This window comes from Anser cygnoides, chromosome 3 (assembly GCF_040182565.1).
Source record: "Anser cygnoides isolate HZ-2024a breed goose chromosome 3, Taihu_goose_T2T_genome, whole genome shotgun sequence".
Classification (NCBI taxonomy): Eukaryota; Metazoa; Chordata; class Aves; order Anseriformes; family Anatidae; genus Anser; species Anser cygnoides.
The window spans coordinates 63,390,344-63,403,823 of NC_089875.1; the positions used below are offsets into that span (position 1 = coordinate 63,390,344).

Below are 13,480 nucleotides of genomic sequence, written 5' to 3' on the forward strand. Positions count from 1 at the left end.
AATTTGGTGGTGGTAGTACTAGTGTATTAGTGGCCACAAACAAAACCTTATGGCCTTAAACTTTTGGATTTTAAGGTGCTCCAAAGAAGGCTAGCTCTCTAAGCTCTCTGTCAGACACAAGGCACTTTCCTTGATTTGGTGGTTCTTTCTTTTTTTTCTTTTAAACTGTTAAGTTTGCTTTTGTTGTCGTGTTTTGTCCTACTTTGTTTTACGTTGCGGGTTGCTAGGACCTGGATAAGACCCAGGATGACTTACTGAAACACCAGGCTAGCATTAGTGAGCTCAAGCGCAATTTCATGGAATCCACACCTGAACCACGCCCAAATGAGTGGGAAAAGCGGCGTATCACACCTCTGTCCCTACAGACACAAGGGGTATGTCACTGCAGACGCTTGTCCGCATGCATTTTCATACAACCCTGTAGACAATAGAGTAAATGCATGTTGTCCTTTACATCAAATCTTTGTTTGGCTAATGTAATATTTGTTTATACTAGGTATACGTTAACTTCTTAACACTTACCATTGGACCTGGCTTTAAATAATGTGTGGGATTTTGTTCTTCTACAACAGCTGGAATAGAATCACTAGAAAAAGTTGGAAGCAATGGCAATATTTTGCTCTGTTTTAAGGACAGGTTAAATTTCACTGATTTACACAGGTGTATGGAGTTAATTTTTCAGCAACAGTAGAACATTTCACTCATTGTTTCTCCTTAACTCTTCTTAGCAGCCTCTACACAAACAGCTATCTGACCTGTGTCATTCGTGAAGGACTTTACGCAATCATTTAATTTACAGTGTTGACTTCCTCAGGATGTATTTAGTGTATTCGTTAAAATTTATTCACCTTAGTATCTAAAAAGTCTGTAAAAATGAATTTACCTGTTTTTTCTCTATAATTCTTTTGTGACTGAACCTTGAAACAGCAGTTTGGAAAACTGTTTTCCAAAAAATATCATCCTACATATTTGTGGGGGGAAAAAAAACACTCAAATTGCTCTGGCTGTTCTTAAACTTTTAATTTTGTTACTTCATATGCTTCTTTTATAGAGTAGAACAGCAAATCAATCCTCAAAAGCAATTAGTTTATCTTCTATCATTATCCTTTTTCACTCTTATACCTACCCCTCCCCACTGCAACAAAATTATTCCTCTCATCTTTCAGTATTACATTATATATCCCTATCTGTAGTGATATATGCATAGGTACAAATTTTCAAATGTCTGAGATACATTGTCTCACTTCGTAATCACAAATATCTTTTCAGTTAAAACAGGCATTTAGATAAAAACGTAACTTAATTTTTGTGTGCATTTTCTACATTGATTTTTTTTGTGTTGAAGTTGAGGCCCTTCGAAATAGCATTTTTTATCCTTGTATTTTTTCCCCTCATGTAGTATGTTGTGTTGTTTTCAGATGGTTTGGTTTTATGTTGATGTGTATTGTGTATCTGTCTCATTGCTTGTTGATTTACACTGGTTTTACAAAATGAAAACCAAATAGAAAAAAGGAGACCACATTTTCCAAGTGAAAACATTGCCTGGGAAGGAGAAGCAATGGACTGCAATGCCACGGATTGCTGGAACAAAACCAGAGGAAATTGATAAGGTGGCTGCCCTGAAATCTACTGCCTTCTTGCTGCATCTGCTGTGGGCTAGCTGGGGCACTTCTTTCTTTTTCTATTTTTTTCTTCCTGATGTCAGTACTGAAAGGAGAAGTTGTAAAGCAAGATTTGTATATAAGAATGCCAGCAATGTTCTGCTTAAACACTAAACTGGCTGTGAAGTTCTGAATGGCTCCTGTTTGAAAAAGAACACTTTTGGGGTGGAAAATTACTGTATTTTATGTGATTTGGATGAGAGCAAAACATGTATTTCCATTTGAGATGGAAATAATTGTTTGTGATTATTTAACACTTCATACAAGAATTTTTCTTTCACATATTTACTATGTAATCATTACTCAAATCAATAATGCTGTAAAATGCAACCAGGTTCCAAGTACCTCCATGCTTCTGTACCTCTTCTTTTATCCTGGAAAAGGGCGGATTTTTCCTCCCTCCTAAGCTGCTTAACATCTATGCAGTGAAAAAGCACAATATAATTAGTGGGACTTCTAGCAGTAGGATAGTGATGACGTGTAGCAATTGTGATGTTGCTTTTTTACATTTCTTTTGGACTATTTTCTACCACCTAGGTAAAACCGATTGTAAGGCTGTAAGTCCTATTTCAGTAACATCTGTAAAAGCAGGTTTGGGATACAGCGTATTTTGATCTCAAATTATTTGTTGATAAGAAGTTTGGGGTGGAGTTCTTTGTTACCCCCAATTTTAAATTTCCTGGTGGTATTAGACGTTTCTCAGTCCTATTCCTGGAAGGTATGTTTTCCTGCCTATCTTTAATGATAGCTGGACAGTAGATAAGAATAAAGCAAGAAAACCACTGCTAATATTCTTTCTTTTCTTCCTGCTTTTGCTCCAGTGAAAATAATTGCAAATAAGTCATTTTCTGTGTATAAGAAATGCTACTTTGGATATATCTCATTTGTACCACTGTACTCCTGTATCACTGTATTCCCACAAATGCACAGCATCTGTGACTTAATTGCGATGCATTGATATGTATGTCACAAAACATGGGCTACCGTATAAAGTTACGGTTATCTAGAATCATCACTTTTTAATCCCCATGCCCAGCCTCCTCTGCTTATAAACAGTATTTCATGTCAGAGTATGTGCCTGTGTGTTAGAAGACATTTTGCCAGGAAGTTAAGCATCTTCAGAGGCTGATGCATTGTTGTAAATACAGTAATTGATTCAAGAGTGCCAATTCTATCCATACATTTAGTAATTAGTACTAAATGTCTCACCAGGGAACAGGGGCTACATTATGAAGCAAATTGCGATTGATGTCTTCCTTTTAAAAGATTAGAAGACCTAAAAATTTGATGGTGGTAAAACACAAGATGAGGGCATGTGCCTGTCTTTAATTATTATACATATGTGGAGAGAGATGCATACAGTCTGACCACATACAAAATAAAATATTTTTTTCTTTACTGCTTTGAGTGGTTAGAAAACACGTGGTGCCAGAGTGTACGGTAGAAGGAGCATCATGATCATAGTTTGTTTTTTTGATGCAAGCTATTAATAGATTAACATTACTGGGTGCAGTGAACTAGGGAAAGAAAGTGGGGATGAGGAGTAATACGTTGCCCTGGTGCATAAGGGAAGATTTAATCAACTTCATTCCCATAAAATTTTCTTAGCCACCTTTGGAATACGCTTTAAATTTTACCATAGGGAAAAAGAAATAAAAATTGAAGCTATTTTTCTTTTCCTTTTCTGATCTTCTGTGTGCCATATGTGTAGTACTGTATGCAGAGTAGCATGGTGTAACTTATATAAGTGTTTAGTTTCTATATTGCTAGCACATAAGTCTACCCTATAGCAGTTACCTGCATGGCATTTTGGCTTTTCTCTGACATGCTTCTCTACCTTGATTGTCTGTGTTCCCATTTTCTAAGAGAGAAATGTATGTTATTTAATGTTGGCAAAATGTATGTTGCGTCCATGTTAGGTATTTGTTGCATTATTGGCTTTTTATGTTAACTTTCTACTTGTAAGAGCTTGTGGAGGGAAAACTGAAATAAATAAAAACTTAGCTTTTTCAGAGCCTTGTACCCATATGAATCTTAAAAGCTTGTTTTAATATATGGATTCCTAGTACTACAGAAACTAGATCTGGCTATAAACATAATTTATGCTTTAAAGCGATGTACCCTTGTATGTATTTGTGAATAACAGTTTTCCCACTAGAATGGAAAAGGCTTTTGAAAGCATTGTTTAATCAGTGCACATTTGCTCAGTTTGTTTCTTTTAAGCTTTTGAAAGCAGCCTTTAAAAGCTCTAATGTGTAAATTCCTCTGAGCATTGTGTGTGTTGTTCAAAGCCAATATACCTGAGTACCTGAAGCTCCAGAAATGGGAATTAGAGTGTGCTGAGAACGGTAAATACAGGACTGTTCAGGTAAACTGTTCCGGTTAGGAAATCTGTGGAAATAAATGTTTTTAATGTTTATAGTGTGAAATAAAGAGCAAAAGTATCTGTGGTGGGCGCACAGTAGGAGAGCGTGCCTGTGACTTGTGGTCATAGCTGTGTGCTGCCATGTTCTGCCCTCACCTGGAGCACCTCTGGTGTCTCCTGTGCTTGTGCAGGATTCTCCGACGCAAATCCGTGTCTCTGTCGTGTCCTCTCGCATGCCTGCCCTGTCCTCTGTAGGTTCTGCCGCTCTGTCCGCCGCTGGCTAATTCTTTCCTTTCCCTTCTCTAACTGTCTAGAGCCTAGAAGAAGAGATAACGTCCATTTTATTTAGCCAAGAAGGCTTTCGCTCCGGCCCGGCCCGGCCCTTCGCCGCAGCCCGCGCGGGGCCAGCAGAGGGCGCTGCGGGGGAAGAGACCGAGACCGGCTCCGACACCGCCGCCTCGGCACCGGGCCCGGCCCAGCCCGCCCCGCCGACGCCCCAGGTGCCTTCCCCGTCCTAAATAAACTTAAACATGCCCGGGGGCTGCACCCCGCTGCCCTCGCACCCGGGGCGGCAAGCTGCTCGCTCCCCGGGGCTTGCGGAGGAGATCCAGCTGAGGAGCTTCGTGCTCCCCTCGCTGCGCTTCCGAAGCAGCGGTGGGCTGGTGTTCCAGCATTGCCAGGCCTGCCGGCCTGCGGCGTAGGTGCTGTGCTCGGTGAACAGCCGTACAAGCTAGGATTAAGTCACAGATGGTGTGTTGATTTGGTGTTCCCGCTGCCTGAACTCGAATTTACATTTCTAAAAATACATGAGATCAAAAAACTGCGTAACGGTGGGCTTTCAGGTATATCCATCATAAATCATTTTGCTGTGGAATAAATACTAATACAGTTGCCTTAATCTCATCATTTGAATCCTATTGGGATCATCTTGGTAGTCACATACTGCTATTTTGACAACTTACAAGCCTCAACAGTCTCCCTCCCAAAGATGAACAACTAATAAAATCTTAAGTAAAGGTTTTTTTGTGTTGATGATAAACTGATAGTGGAATGCAGCTTTTTTTTTTTTTGACTTACCCATAATATTGTAATATTACTTATTTCTAATTTAAGAGGAAATTCTTTACTCAGAGGGTGGGGAGGCCCTGGCACAGGTTGCCCAGAGAAGCTGTGGATGCCCCATCCCTGGAGGTGTTCAAGGCCAGGTTGGATCAGGTTTTGGCAACTTGCTCTAGGGGAAGGTGTCCCTGCCTATGGCAGGGGGTTGGAACTGGAACTGGGTGGGCTTTAAGGTCCCGTCCAACCTGAGCCGTTCTATGATTCTAATTCCAAATTCAACTGAGATAAGTAATTACCTCACTAGCATCACTGACCTGTGTATTCATACTTTTATTTTTCAGTCTTTCATAATTAAATTCTTATCCCAATTAATAACATCCATAATTCTTACCTACTTTTGGGCGATATATTTCAATGAAGTAGAAGGAAAGGGGCATAGTTCTGTGTGAGTCTTACAGTGAGTACACAGTACCTGTCTAGTGTCATATATATGTTCCTAAAGCTTGCTTGGAGAATGTTACGCTATTGAAAGGGGTTATGCATTGATTTTTGTCCTCTCATTGCTTTTTGTTTCACAGAGACATGCTTCCAGAACAGAAGGGCCTTGCACTGGAGTCAGCGATGCTGATAAGGTTCTACTGATTTTTCCATAGTTAAATTTAGCTCTAACTCTTAAAATCCATCTTCATTCTTTGCTTCCTTTTTCAGCTAACCATCACAACCATCTTTTGTCTTCTATATGACATGAACCAGCCATCAGCTTATTTTGTTTCCGTCATTTTCATTTATTCATATGTTCTACTTTTGTTTTTCCTCATCCATGTTTTTTGTGCAGAGTTCACATGAGACTCTGGACATAGTGGAGGAGAAGAAGCAGGCAGAGGTTGGGATAGAAGAAACAGTAGTCGTAGACGAAACCGACAAAGGGAAAATGCAAGTTGCAGCTGATGCTGGGGAAACATGTAAGGTGGAGCACCTATCAAAAAAGGACTCTTCTTCATTGCCATCATATAGTAGCAGCAGCAGTAGTAGTGAGAGTGAGGATGAAGAGGTGGGAGAATACCAACCACACCATAGGGCAATTGAGGAAGTCATCAGGGAAGAACAGGAAGAAGAAGATGATGTGAAAAGGAGAGAACTTGAAGAAAAAATACAGCATGTGGAAGCCGCACCACAAGGCAGTAAGCTAACTGTACCAGTTGAGAGCACACAAGTTACAGCTGAAGATTCGTTCCAGGAAAACGCAATTATCATACCTACAGAAGAAAAGAATTTGTCAGAGGAAATTAAGGAAGACTTAGGTGAAGAAAAGGAGGAAGAACAGCTCAAACTCAATGGAGACGTGTCTCATGTTGACATTGATGTTGCACCACAAATAATTTGTTGTTCTGAGGTAAATGGTAGAACAGTTTGACGACTAGATTAAGCAGAGATATTTCTTTGGATGAAAATGTACCTGCCTTTCTTCTTCTCCTATTCTTCCAGCTCTTCTGGCATCCAACAAGATTCAGATCATTTGGAAGGGGAAACCACTGATGAGCAGTGAAACTGTCTCGTTCAGTTATGGTTTCTGGCTTTTTGCTATAACTGGGTGAGAATCACCAGTAAAGCAAACCTTCTGAAGACTGCCATCTCCTTTTTATCTCCCCCTTATTTTATATACATATACATAACATATTATTTATGTTTCTAATGTTTTAAGTCCTGTCTTGTCTATTTGTCAATTGTTTTCGACACTTTGATGACGTGTAATTGTAATTGGAAAATTATCGGCAATTGGAGTTAGAAAACATCCATTGCAGTTTTTATTCTTTTTTTAACTCATTATTTGCTGCTTTTCTTATCTTTGCTTCCTTTTGAAGAAACGTTACAAATTTATGGACTAGACTTAGTGTGTGTATATATATATATACGTGCGTTTGTGTATGTGTATATGTGTATTCATATATATCTCACGATCTTACTGTGGAGTCTTATAGTGCAATAGATTTTTAGGGAAGCATGGGTTGGTTACAGTCACAATCAGCTGTTTTAAGCCAACAAAGGTTGAATGGTTCATTATTGCGTAAACTTCATAAAGAATCAGAAGAGAAAAAATGAAGTGCAGGAATGCATGTCTTTGTAAAGTGGACATGATCTTCTGCTGAATTTTTTGAACAGCTGGATATTTTTTTTCCTACTTGTCTTACAGTAGTGACTTTTTGTTCAATTAAACCCAAACAACTTTCTTTTGTTGTATTCTGCTTGCAGAGTTCCAGGTGTTCTGATTAATGATATGAAAAAATCAGTTTACAAGACCTTTAGAAGCAGGCACCCACGTTTCCTAAAGCATAGCCTGTTTGGAGGGAGAGCAAAAGGGCCTCTGTGTGTGCAAGAGTATTTGAGGGAGGGAAAGGATTTTTTTTCCACTAGGATTTCCCCTGCTGAAAATCCAATTGTAAAATTTGTTTTTCTGTTCCACAAGTAGTGCACGTTCAAAAGTTAGTTTTGCATTATTCTTGGAATTTCTTGGACTTATTTGCAATCTGACTAAGTAATTCTGCTATAAATATCATTAATTTTGGAAATATCTATCTGAACTATCTATCAGTTTCTTATTTGATGGAACTTTACACAAACTAAGATTCTTCCTACTGATGCTCTTTTATACATTTTAAATACCTATGTTGAAACTTGGTTTTAGCGATTACCTTCTGTGATATTTTCTGTTGGTGAAACAGAACTTTAGCAAAGCTTGTTAGGAGACATTTTTTTTCCTATTGTGGATGTGTGTGGGTAGGGGGCTGGTTTAGTAGTCGTCATTTCATGGTGCTTATTACATGCTTTTCAACTGGAGAAAACAGTCCAGTACTTACCTTATTCTTATGCTTTTCATGTGGCTTTGATTTTACTTTCTAGTTCCACTTTACAAACTTTCCTCTTATGTCTTTTGAGTTGATTGTCTGTTTCTTGCACCATAGCCTCCAGTAGTGAAAACGGAGATGGTAACCATTTCAGATGCCACACAGAGAACTGAAATCTCCACAAAAGAAGTTCCGATTGTTCAAACAGAAACTAAAACCATCACATATGAATCTCCACAGGTACAGTGGCAGAGTGATTTGTTATATTAAAGTTGGGCTTTATTCCAATAATTTGTAGCCCCAAATGTATAACGTCCAAGAAATGCTTTTCAAAAACCTATACTTCTTCTAGCAGCTAAGATTATACTTTGGCTATGAATTAGTTAAGTGAAATGTGTATAGACAAAGCAATATTACTCCTAAAGTTCTGAAATTCTTTTTTGATAAAAATAACTTAGTTGCTGCAAATATATAAGTTGTATTTAGGTTTGGAAACTTGGTTAAAATATCTCATTAAAGCACTTAACTTTGATAATAAATTTTCCACAAGAATGAACTGTAACGGTTTACTGAGTCTATGTGACATTGTGAACTTGGATGACTTCTACTTAAATTTCAGTTCTAACTTTTCCATTTGAACTAAGTATGTGTTTAGTAATAAGAAAACTTGCTTTGACTCCTATGAAAACACAGCTTTTAAATACCAAAATACAAAAATGCTATTTTTCATCTTACAGTTTGATGGCAGTGCTGATGGCAGTGCTGGTGTGTTGCTGAGTGCACAGACAATTACATCAGAGTCAATTTCTACTACCACAACTACACACATCACCAAGGTAAAATGGATAATCTCTCTGAAGTTTTTTTTAATTAAAAAAAAGGCAAAAAATTCCAAGTCTTACATGAAATCTCTGATACCTATATATCTGCTAAATTATTGAAGAAAGCTGACTTCAAGTGGATTGGATTAATTCTAGGTACATGTGAAAGTTGATTTTTCTGCATACAGTTTTTGAGCAGAAAACCCTTAATGAATAAACAGGAATATCTGGGAACAGGATGGGAAAAGGTAGAAAATGTGATTAGTTTTTTTCGTCTTTCATGTTGGTCTTATGTCTCTCGTCTCTCATGTTGGTGCTTGGCAAGGAGAACATACCTATATTTTTTGTTTCGGTTCTGTCATCGCTTGCTGGTATCTTAGAGAATCTTTGTTAACATTGCTGATGTGCCTGAGGTCCACAGGAGCCCTGCTTATGGCATCTCTTATAAGGATGTACTGAAACAATGTTTTCTCAGACTGTGTTGACCTCCCTTTGTGCCCTTAGGTTTAGAATGTGTTTAAAAACAGATCATACCACTACATTACTTTCCAAGCATATTTTAGTGCTGAAGTATGTGCTCTGCATTCCATGCTTGAAAAGAAAAGGAAAACTCAGTCTTATCAGGGCATCACATCTATTTCGGTCTCATGTGATGTTTAATGCCAGAGTATGTTAGAACTACTAAAGTGTTGTTTTTATTCATCGTTTATGTAAATATCAAATTTTTGGAGTGCCCCCACAACAAAGTTTCCAGCTCTTGTCTTTAAACTGTTCAAATACTTTTTTCAAGGTTACAGAAAGCACTGTTTACAGTGAAGCAAAAGGGAAGAAGGAAATGTAAAGTGTTAGTTTGGGATTTTTTTCTTTCCAAGACAAGATGTTTCACGTCATCAGAGAATGGAACAATAACCTGTTGCTGACTGTATAAATTAAGCAACCAGATGTACTTAATATTGAAAGTTGTATTCATGGAATGACACTGGATGGATAATGTTGGAAATCTATCAGATGAAAGCTGCATAAAATAAAATCAGCTCTGAATTTACAATGACTACATTTCTTTAGATGGAATAGCAACCAGGTCCTTCTCAGTCTCTTGATCCCTTTTGCATTCATTAAGTCGTCACTGTTTTAAGAAAAATCTTTATTCAAAAAATTGTGATATCATGGATATAATTTTTTTAAAATAGATATTTCCATGTCAAGTCCACATGTGGATGCTTCTTTTTGGAGGGAAACGTTAAAGAAAATAGCTTCATTCTTGTCTTCTCAAATATGATGGCGATGACCGTAACACAGTAGATCCTTATATTTTTGTAGACTGCTTATTGTCGATCAACAGGCTCTGTGAGCTTTCTAAATGAACTTCATATTTTACATCCCAAACTGTTTGTTTTTGATAAAGGTGCCTGTCAAAATAGTTCTAATTTTCAGATGGTGTTCTTGACAGGCTTATATTGCATCTTTTCTAATAAAGGCCAGTGGATCTTGAGAAGTACTTTATTTTTTTCTATTATGCAGGTTCATTTAAAATAAAACAAAAAAAAAAGCCACCATACAATTTTGTCTGTGAAAATTTTTGTGTGCTAAAATTAGAGTGAGAAATTAAGAAAGAAAGCATTAAATTATTTCCATCAACAATGTGAAATATGTTGAAAACTTGACACTATGGTATGTGAGTTGAGGAGAAAAAAAAAAGGATTGTGCTTGTATTATATCATATGGGATTATTTAGTGAGTATTATTCATTAGAAGCCCATGCTGGATAGATTGAAATCAAAGACAAGAATTTTCCTTGTTGCCAGATTTATATCGTGGAAGAGCCTGGAATTCCTGTTGGTCTGCATATCAAGATCTGTTCAAACTTGGGCTCCAATAACAGAAAAAACTCTCCATTACTTGTTTTTTAATCAAGCTTTTTTTTTTAACAATTGCTAGAGTGTGACTAATTGCATAACTGAAAAAGGATGACTTGGCACCAAGATTACTTACTACTAACTGTAGTCCAGTGACAGAGAAATTTACTTGCTTCAGTGCCGTACCGGAAAGCTTACGGCCATATAAAATAATTACACAAAGTTGTTTTCATGTGTTTTTTTGTGCCATCTGTAGATGGTAAAAGGTGGGGTATCAGAAACAAGAATTGAGAAGCGAATTGTCATTACTGGAGATGGAGACATTGACCATGATGAGGTGAGTATGTAAGCTGCTAATACTTACAATGTGTTATCAATAGTCCAATGAGTTATAGAAGATTTTTCAAAAACCTGAAGTAGGACAAAGATGGAGAACAGAAGGATGTAGAAAGATCCTGAGACTGTTGATTTCAGCAAATCTGTTGAAGTATGGTATTTAGCAAATAGAGAGCCTTTAGAGTAAAACTGAGAGTTATACGCATTTTTAACTTTGCATTATAAACCATGTGAATAGATTTCTTACTATTTTTTACAGGGACTGCTTATTTTGGAAGAGACTCACCTAGTTTAGTGCCACTTTTGCCATTTGGGAGGAAAAGCATTACTAAATCAATTCTGATACGTTAATCTAGGCAGATGGGAGTCTCTACTGCTTTGTGTCAGCAACATCTAAATGCAGAGTTCGTCTTGACTGAAAACTTTGAAATATGTAAAGACAAAAACTGATTGAATGTGAAAAATAGTTTTTGACTTGTATTTACGGAATTCTATACAACAAAAATAATTGTTGATCTGCTGTAATCATACATTTGATCTCTATCAGCACCAAGGCAGTTATATTTTGATACCTTCGCAACAAAGGTTAAAATTACTTCTACCTGCCCAATTAAGAAAGGTGAATTCAATAAGTACACAGAAAAAACATTGAGAAAGTGCTATTACCTGTTCTTTGTAGTGATGATCACACTTTTTTTAATCTAAGAAACTATAGTGGTAAAGTCAATCAACAGTCACTGCATAATATAAGTGGAAAAGCCTACCTTACACATAAAGATGCAGTGAATCCGATTCTAACTTTATGGAAGCTACACAACTCAACAAGGTTTAATTTAGCTTCTTAGTGTAATATAGTGAGAGCTTTCAGGGAATTTAATTTCAGATTTTGATCTACTGCTAGAAAGTGGTTCTTGACAAGTTCAATCTCTTCTTGAAACTTATAATTAAATGACAAGGTTGTTCAGCATTAGGCATGGCCCTTGTCTGCCTTTACGTATGTTCAATGCACTTGGGACATCAGAAAAGGTCACATAATACCTTTAGCGTATAAGACGATGCTTTAGTAAAAACCATTCTCCAAGTCCTTCTTTGTTTTGAGATAAATGGTTAGTGAAGTAGAAAATTATTATTTTAAAAAAATAAATCACTGAAACTCAAAGCAGTGAGTAGCTCTTAACAGATTTAAGAAAATTCTACCACAACTTCTTCATTTGATATGGAGCTCTACAGAAGCACAAACGATATGATGTGTGTTCACTCTTGTCTTTTTGCTCCCTACATCGCTAAAAGAGTTTTCAATAGGAGAAAAATATTTTAATTTTGAATTTCAGAATTCGAGTGCTTTTAACATATGTAATTTAGAGATTAGAAACCTCTGTTTTTTCATTGTTAATCATCTGATGATCAACACTGGTTAATAAATCTCAATAGCCACTCTCTTTTAAATCCTCACTTACACTAAATAGCTTACATTTGGCCCGTTATAGAATTCAAACCAATAAAAAATATTAGAATTAGTACATGAGTAAACACCAGTATTGTACCAATGCATACGATGTGTTCCCCTGTACGTGTTTCCTTAGTATGACATCCTTGTTTTGTCTTTGTCAAACCTGTTGCAGAAATTCTAATTCTTCCAGTATAAAGTAGTTTTTGTCTTCTGAGGTAAGCTAGAAAAGTTACAGGGTGACTTTAAGGTTATTTGCTACTTTGGAAATTTGGGTACCTTTTTGAAGCCTTTCTTAAAGTGTCATGGTTTTTGGTTTTCTGTTTCTTGTGGTTTTTTTCTAAGCCCTCTCAAGCTCAGGAACTTAGACTTCTGAATATTTCTTATCAGAATTGCCAATGCTACACACCTATTCCCTGGCCCTTTATTAATGCCCTTTTTCTGTTGTTGATTTACATAATTTAAATATGGTTGCAGGCCCTGGCACAGGCAATCAAAGAAGCCAAAGAACAACACCCTGACATGTCTGTCACAAGAGTAGTGGTGCACAAAGAAACCGAACTTGCTGAGGAAGATGAAGACTAAAATCAAAAACTCAAAAACATCCTCAAGCAAATATTTCAGGTAAACTTATGTAATGATAAACTTATGCTACTTTTTCTATCAATATTTTCTGTTACATTCTGTAATAAAAGGCTTAGAAAAATATGGGGGGATCTTTGGTATATATTATCACAAAATAATGAATTGAAATAAGCACTAATAGAAGATCATTAGTGTTGAGTAGTAACAGAATTGGTAATAGAAGACTTTTAGGTTCTTGTTTCAGATGGAAAATTATTGTACGTTCTTCAGTTTTAGAACAATTGGGTTTCTATCTGAACACTTCCTTTGTTGATAAAGGTCCAAAAAAAAATCCCATTCTTACTGAAAAACAAGTCTGTTCCATATGCAGCCATCCAGTGGCGTAAAACTAAAAGCTAAGCTTAAACAGGGAAAATGTGTTTTTCCATATTGTTGTTTGACTTACATGAAAAAACAATGCTAGGAAATCGGTGGTAAGGATAATTTAACATATCTTTAGAGTCATTA

General features: G+C 36.8%; 1 protein-coding gene across 20 annotated transcripts in view; it reads left to right on the forward strand.

The window, feature by feature from the left end:
• The window catches only part of EPB41L2 (erythrocyte membrane protein band 4.1 like 2), a 113,176-nt gene that overhangs the window by 95,083 nt on the left and 4,613 nt on the right, over window positions 1–13,480 (forward strand). For 6 of the 20 annotated variants that reach the window (XM_048075652.2, XM_048075653.2, XM_048075654.2 and 3 more), the window contains 9 exons: window positions 228–374; window positions 1,506–1,610; window positions 4,341–4,526; window positions 5,664–5,717; window positions 5,921–6,478; window positions 8,046–8,168; window positions 8,666–8,764; window positions 10,862–10,942; window positions 12,866–13,012. In XM_048075652.2, coding sequence (XP_047931609.2) covers window positions 228–374; window positions 1,506–1,610; window positions 4,341–4,526; window positions 5,664–5,717; window positions 5,921–6,478; window positions 8,046–8,168; window positions 8,666–8,764; window positions 10,862–10,942; window positions 12,866–12,973 — 1,461 coding nt within the window. In that variant the 3' untranslated portion in view covers window positions 12,974–13,012. The remainder of the gene's footprint in view (window positions 1–227; window positions 375–1,505; window positions 1,611–4,340; window positions 4,527–5,663; window positions 5,718–5,920; window positions 6,479–8,045; window positions 8,169–8,665; window positions 8,765–10,861; window positions 10,943–12,865; window positions 13,013–13,480) is intronic. The other 14 variants (XM_066994292.1, XM_066994282.1, XM_066994284.1 and 11 more) reach the window with 14 other exon arrangements.